This window comes from Antrostomus carolinensis, unplaced genomic scaffold (assembly GCF_000700745.2).
Source record: "Antrostomus carolinensis isolate BGI_N321 unplaced genomic scaffold, ASM70074v2 scaffold15224, whole genome shotgun sequence".
Classification (NCBI taxonomy): Eukaryota; Metazoa; Chordata; class Aves; order Caprimulgiformes; family Caprimulgidae; genus Antrostomus; species Antrostomus carolinensis.
The window spans coordinates 34,485-41,710 of record NW_010310301.1 but is presented as its reverse complement, the minus strand read 5'-3'; the positions used below and the strand labels follow the sequence as shown (position 1 = coordinate 41,710).

Below are 7,226 nucleotides of genomic sequence, written 5' to 3'. Positions count from 1 at the left end.
AGAAAGTGTTCTGAGGGAAGCAGTCTCTGAAATAAGCCTTTGCCCAAACAGAGCAAGAGCTGGAGATGCTTGGCTTGCAGGTGAAAGAGTCAGGAAAGTTGGCTCTGTAGGCACCTTCCAATGCACCCCATGCCAGGCTGGAGGTGTCTGAGGGTTGCTGTTTTCTGGCGGCGCTGGCACACAGAACAGGGCTGTAGAGCCAGGTTGTGATGGAAACAGAACTCAGGCAGCCAAGAAGGGAAAGGTGAATACGTCTGGTTTTTGAGGCTGTGGAGATCGCCAAGAGGAGATAACCCATCAACCTCAAGAAAGAGTCACTAAGCCTGTTTTGAGGTTTGCAACCAAACAGACAGAAACCAGCATTACTAATCTTATGTCTTAAGTGCTGGCAGTCTCTCAGATCTTGTGAGGCACTTAATTTTCCTCTTGAGCTTGCTTCCCACACACTGAGCCTCTGGCGTGAAGTCCCCCCTAGAAGGAGACAATCAAGGAGGGAAAGCATTCAGCATGTATTGGGGAAGGCAGTGTGTCCGTCTTGAGCCACTGCTGGGGTTGTATTTTCAGCCCAGGAAATTTGTGTCCCTCTTGCTGTTGCACTGCTTGGTCACAGCTCTGATGTGCTGAGCAGGCTTTTTCCAGGTTTGCTGTGCTGGGAACTGGGTTGTGAAGGTTGCAGAGTATTTAATTTCTTATCTTTTTTTTTTTTTTTTTTAAGATAATGGGGACTATCAGGTCTGATGTAGGTTTCTAGGAGATCCTAACGATATCTGTCAGGATCTCCCCAAGTGTTCCTTGAGGCACTGGGCAATGTAGGTCACCAGCTGTGACATCCTCACCAGGCAGTTATCCATGTCAGGGTGTTAGACTCACATTTGTCTGAGTACCATCACTGTTGGCCAACTGTAGCACAAAGCTGTAGTGTGCCAAGGTTGTCCAAAGCAATAGGCTCAAGCTGGAGCCAGAGCCTGACTTCCTTCTCCTACCTCTTGGATTGCAAGTGCATCTTCTGAGAGTACCCAGGGCTGAGGTGGTATGACCGTTGTGATGTGGGCTTTTGCTGGGAGAGCCTCAGGGGCTCAAATCCCAGCTTCAGATCAATCAGAGGAGGGATCTGAAACCTGATCAGCTCACATCTCTTCTTGGCCATCTTGAGAGGTCTTCCTGGGCTTTCTTTTGTTTCCTTGTTGTGGATGAATCTAAAACTCTGAGGTAGAAGCCCCAGGCAGAGATGTGATAAACACCCTCTTTTCCACTCCCTGCCCACCCAGAGACCGTGGTGACTTTAGGGAAGGTGTTCTCAGAAACTAAGCTTTTTCCTTCCCATCACTGAGGAGGGAGCAAGGGCAGCTTGGACCTGGTATGGGTCCCTCCCAGGGGCAGACCTTAGCCTAATTATCCCCCAGGACCAAGTCAAGGTCCAGATGATTGGCTTCTGTGGTAAGGTTCTTGAGCATCTCTGTCTTACCAGCCTTCACTTCTCCTTCCTCACCACTTCCAAACTTTCCTCTGATGAAAGTAATGTTTTGGCTGGCATGGGAGAGGCAGGGACAGAGCCTGCAGCTGTAACTAGAGGTCATGGTTACACAACCCAAATGTGGTAAAACCTTTGGCCAGCAGTTACTGGCAATGCTGCGGAAGCTGCTGGAGAGCAGTAGAGAGACATCCTTGGGCTTCGTGCAAGACTGCATGCTGGTCAGCAGGGAGAAAGCCTCCCCCAGCAGCCCTGCTTCCGCATTCTGGAAAAGGACACGGTGGTCTGAGTCATCCCCCAGCACACACCAAAGCAGTGGACACTTGAGTGACCTTCACCTGGCATTGTCCTGCATTTAGTGTCTATGCCCCATCACTCCACATGTGGTGGTCATGCCATTGACAGGAGTTTCCAGTGATAACCTGGAGGCTACTGACTGCTTCTTCACAGTTATGGAGAACACCTGCCCTGAGCCTTCTGTGGCCATAGCATCTCAGGAGTAACTGGAGGCTGATGACAACAAGAATAGAGTGACATGATTCTTGTCTGTCTTGTCTTTCTGCTGTGGCCAAACCAAGGACCAGTTACAACATGGTCTTTCCCTGAGCCAGTTTGAATGCAGCTCTGAGTTAAAGAGCTTGGCCCCTCCATTCAATGGTGCTGAAGCCTTGGATGTGGAGGGATAACTAAAGTGGAGAGTAGGTGAGGGAAAAGCATCCAGTGATGGAGAGTAAAAGCAACAGAAATGTGTTGAGCCCCACTAGAAAACACAGCTAAGAAAAAAGGGATGAATGTTGTACCTCAGAAATGTGGAAAATGTGGCTTTGCAAAGGATTCTGGGACATTTTTTTCTCCACTCTGGGAATAAATGAGGCTTTTCCTCTTTCCACAGAATGATAAAAGCATCACTAAAAAAAAAATAACCCCAGGGAGATAAAATGTCAAATATTCCATGCTCTGAAGCTCCCTGTCCTCTGCTTCTTCCCACAAGGACAGTGAGTTTGATCCAGACCTTGTTTGGGTTTCCCCTGGGCAATTGCACTGTTGTCACACACCAGCAATGATCCCCAGGGCCTTGAGTCTCATATTCTCAACACTTCATTCCACAGCGGGAGGCAGCAGCCCAAAGCTGCTTAAATGATGCGCTCTGAGTTCTGATGGACACACTCTGGTGTTACAGCTGGTAGCACAGGTCACACATTTGTACCTTGGACATAATCTTCCTCACCAAATGAGCTGTGAGAAGGGGTGGATGGGGATGGGTGCGTGCTGCTTCTGCTGGCTGTGCTTCAGGGACAGCATCCAAGACAGCACAAGATAGACTTGCTTTAAACTGTCTTTGCTACCCGTGACCATAAGCAGCCTTCTCTTCTCTGGCTGTAACATCTGGCCGCTCCTCCCCTTTCCCCTGAAGGATATGCAAGTGCAGCTGGACTAATGGTGCCATTATAAGGTGTTTTGTCCTTTCCCACTTCCTGACGAGTCAGGGGTTTTGTGTTCATTTGGACAACAGATCTTACAACTAAAGAGCTCTTGTGAGCCCAGAGCAGTCTGCTGCAGAGTTTGAGGCATCACAAGACCAAACTCAGCCTTTGTTTCTGCTGCCACCACCCCAGAGGAGCACTGCCTGCAGTGACCTCCTCTATGAAGAGCAATGAATTGATAAGCTGGGCAGCTACCTTTCCACTTATTTTTTTTTTTTTAAATATTATTATTTGAACCTGGGTGTGTGCCCCTTTTAAGATGTGAGGATGGGTTAGCAACTGGGAAGGAAAGCAGAAGTGGGAAAATAGCCCTGGATAGGAGCTGGAGTGGGGTGCAGAGCCCCCTGAGAACAGATAGCCAATGTGTTTCCTGTCCTCCCCAAAGGCCTGGTGTGGGGGTAGCAGTACAGCTCCTTCCCCAGCCCCATGGCACTGATTCATTTCTCACTTCCCCCCCCACCCTAAATATAGGTAGTGACTCAACATGCTGACACAACAAAACAGGGAAAAAATATTTCCCTCTGACACTAAAGGCTGGTGTGAGACCCTGGTTCCCCTTTATTCAGTCAACAGAGAAGCCATCTTCAAAGCAGAGATGGCATCAGAAATCCATCTGGGATGCAATGCCAGTGTCAGCATCGCCTGGTGTGCTGTATGTACAACTGCAGCTCTGGGCTTTCACAAGCCCTTTAGCTTTCCTGTGCCTCAGTTTCCCACCCACAAATATCAGTAATGATGCTGACTCACTTCATAACGTTTTGATGGTATCTACAAGGAAAATACAGTTTGACTCTATGGTAAAGCATAAGTAGGTGTCCTTCAAAATCCACTGCCCAGCAATCAAAAAGCCAGTCTTCCCAAAAGGCATGCACTGACCTCCTGCTCTGCAGAAGCTTCCCAGCTCTGTTCTAACTCCTCACAGCACCAATGCAACAAAGAGAGCCCCATCCACTAGACTTGGCTTAAACTTCTCCAAATGGTGTTACGGGCTAACCAAGTTCATATAGTAGCTCCAGCTCTGCCACATCAGGAAAACTCTTGGAAGAAGAAGCAAAGCCAAACAGGAATAATTTCCAGGCTAGTATCTGGCCTTATCAGCTCCAGATTATTGTTTTTTTCTGTCTCAGTGTTCTAAATATTTACATGTGGGGTTTTCCTCTCTTCCCTGGAATTCATTCCTTGGAGTATCAGGCCATATTGGTCTGGTGGGATGGAGACCAGCCGGAGTGACACAAACCAAAAAGCCAGTTTGAATCCCAAGCCCAGCCTCTTCCTGATGCTGAGCTCCTCCATGCTCAGCAGTGTGAAATCCAACAGAGGATCTTTAAAGATCATTTTTGCATCCTCACTCCTTTTCTTTCCTTTGTAGGCTCAGCATCCCCAGTGATCACTCCTGACCTCCCTTCTCTGGTTGTCAACACGGGTGATCCAGTCACCTTGCGCTGCTCAGGAGAGTTTGAAGTTGAATGGAAAAGCCGAAAGGACACATCCAACAACCACACCAGCAGCACACTCAGTATTCCCAAGGCCACCTACAGGGATACAGGCACCTATCGGTGTGCTTATGTCAACAGCAGTGACAAGGGCATTGCAGCTCTACATCTGTTTGTGCGAGGTAACCGTGCTTCCCTCTTCTCATGTGTGCTGGCAGGGGCACAGCCATTACACAGGTCCTCTCCATAGCTGTGGTTGTGTGTTTGGGGGAGCAGTGCAGGCTCCTACCAGGGCAGTGGCTCACCCACAACCATGTAAGCCCACGTACAGTGGGGCCAGTGGCTGAAGCATTGGGGTAGAGTACAGAGCATCTACATCTCGTGCATATCTGTGAACGGCCTGGACCTCTCCCTCCGTTTAGCTTGGCTTCCCTTCCTGGAAAAACAGGATCAAAAGTCTGTTTGGTGCTGTAATGAGCAATGAGATCTGAAAAATCAGAGAACTGTATTGCCAATACCCCAGATAAAGGAAAGTCACCTGAATTACATCAGGTCACAACATGACCTGAACCCCAGATATTCTTTTACCCCAGAAGAAGTAATGCTGTGGTAGCTGCACCACTTGAGTTCAAGCATTCCCTTGTACCAGAGATACTATCCTGGACAGGGAAACTGGAGGTCTGATAAATAAAACTTACACCATGTTGAAGTTTAATTAGAGGTAAGCATACTTCTCAGTCTCTCTTGCCTGTGTACATTTGTGAGTTGATTGCTGTGCTCTCCTCAAATGCCTTAACTGGAATTGGGCTTGTCCTGTGAGTTTTTGGAGGCTGAGTCAGGCAAACGTTGAGCAGATCTGCCCCAGCATTGAACTCCCACTGGGCAGCAAAGCTGGAGACTTGCCTTTGCTGGAACATGCTTCTCAGCTTCAATGCATTTTCTGATGGCGTTCTGTGTCCTGCCTTATCTCCTCTGCAGATCCCAATAATGTGTGGTACATCCCGACTTTCCGGATCTTTGTGACCAAAGGTGGTAATGCTGAGTTCCCTTGTCTCATCACGGCCCCCGAGTACGGATCCAGCGTGACTCTGATAATGGATGATGCCTCTCATCTCTCACCCGGGACCAACTATTCTTTCAGTACTGAGAAAGGAATAACACTCTACAATGTGCAGCGCAAGCAGAAGGGCTTTTACCGATGCCAAGCAGTCATAGATGGAAAAATAGAGAAATCATCAAGAATGAGACTGATTGTGGAAGAAGGTAAAGGACTGGGGTTGCTGCTGTCCTCAGAGGGACAGCAATAGCTAAGCTGGCCACAGTAGATGGATAAGGAAAAGCTCCTCACTAGAGGTAGGAAAGACCTTCTGAACCTGCAATCTTTAAAGGGTATTTAATGGAGGCAAAATTCCATCAGCTTCTGGCAAATTGGTTCCTTCAGGTGGGTCTCCATGGGTTCAGTAGTGTTCAACTCTTTGCAGAAACTATCACAGAACAGAGAAAAAAAAAGCCCACCTGTCTCCCTGATGGTCCTGCAAGTCCTTGGGGCTTGATGCTCAGGATATAACCATGGAAGAAGGTTCCCCTTCCCTTTCAACCCACAGTGCTGACTACTGTGCTCTCCCCAACCTGTACTGCTTCCCATAGACACATGCACAAAAAGGAATGATGAGCCCTAGAGATGGAGAAGACTGAGGGTAAAGAAGCTGAAGAGGATGGGAAGGAGAAGGTAGCCAGGCTCTGGGGAGTCTCCAAAGCACATTGGTCACTAGACCAGCTGACATTGAATCTTTCCCTGCTTGCTTTTCTGTAGCACTGGAGAAGCCTGTATCAGTGATGATGGACCCTATAGACCATGTGCGAATCGTGGGCGAACCTTTTGAAGTCACTTGCAGAGTAATTGCTCCTTCCCACAAGTATGACATCAGATGGGTGACAGCAGCAAAGAGTGTAAGTTATCCAGCTTCCAGGGGGTACAGGTCTTTCCTGGAAACTGGGAGACATAGGGTGGTAAGAAGTGCCCAGACCCAAGTCACCTGCAGCAAAGCCTGGAACTGCCCAACCAAAGCAGCTCTTCAGGAAAGCTGTAGAAATCTAAATATGGCCATCCTGTCCCTGGGATGACACAGGGTTAAGAAACACCTGCCCATTGTCAGGATCTTGCTGCAAGAGAGAAGGAAAGTATGTTGTTTCAGCTGAGTTCATTGAGCAGGAGCCACAGTACCTACTAAGGCAACATTTCTCCTTCCAGCTTATAAAGCAGAAAACATGTTCAGGACACACAGTTCCCCAGAGAAGAGATATGGATGAAGAAAGGGAATGCATTTCAATCTCTGTTGTGCTGAGTTTTAACTGCTAGATGGTTAGATAAGGTTTGCTAGAATTCCATATTATATCTGATGCCTTTATTAGGGAAGTGAAATAACATATGAGATGTGTTTGGATCACACAATGTAAGGACAACTTGCAGTCAGAAGGTTGACAATAGCTATAACCTTAACTGCTGTGGAATATCTGCCCTGCATGGGTTTAATACTCCTCTTGGTCTCCACCGAGGGTGGAGATATCTGCCCTTAATGGGTTTAATACTCCTCTTGGTCTCCACACAGATGGCTTTCAGTGACAGGGGCTCTATAGCAAAGTTCAGTAGCCCAGAACAGAAGGAGGTGGGGATGTTTGTCATAAATATAATCCAGTTCCATCCTCTGACCTTCCAAGAAAGTGCCTGATCTTCCCTCTCTGCCTGACAGGTCAGGAGAACTAAGAAGCTTAGCTTTGAAAATGAGAACTACTTCATCAGTGACATCCTGTCTGTTCCAGCAGTGACCACGGAAGACA

The 7,226-nt window shown here is 47.9% G+C and overlaps 1 protein-coding gene across 1 annotated transcript in view; it reads left to right on the top strand.

Moving 5' to 3' along the window:
- Positions 1 to 7,226, top strand: part of CSF1R (colony stimulating factor 1 receptor) — a 19,918-nt gene that overhangs the window by 706 nt on the left and 11,986 nt on the right. The window contains 4 exon segments of the mRNA XM_029084598.1: positions 4,325 to 4,570; positions 5,367 to 5,651; positions 6,202 to 6,338; positions 7,139 to 7,226. The exon segment at positions 7,139 to 7,226 is cut by the window's right edge and continues 1 nt beyond it. Of these exon segments, the coding sequence (XP_028940431.1) occupies positions 4,325 to 4,570; positions 5,367 to 5,651; positions 6,202 to 6,338; positions 7,139 to 7,226 (756 nt within the window).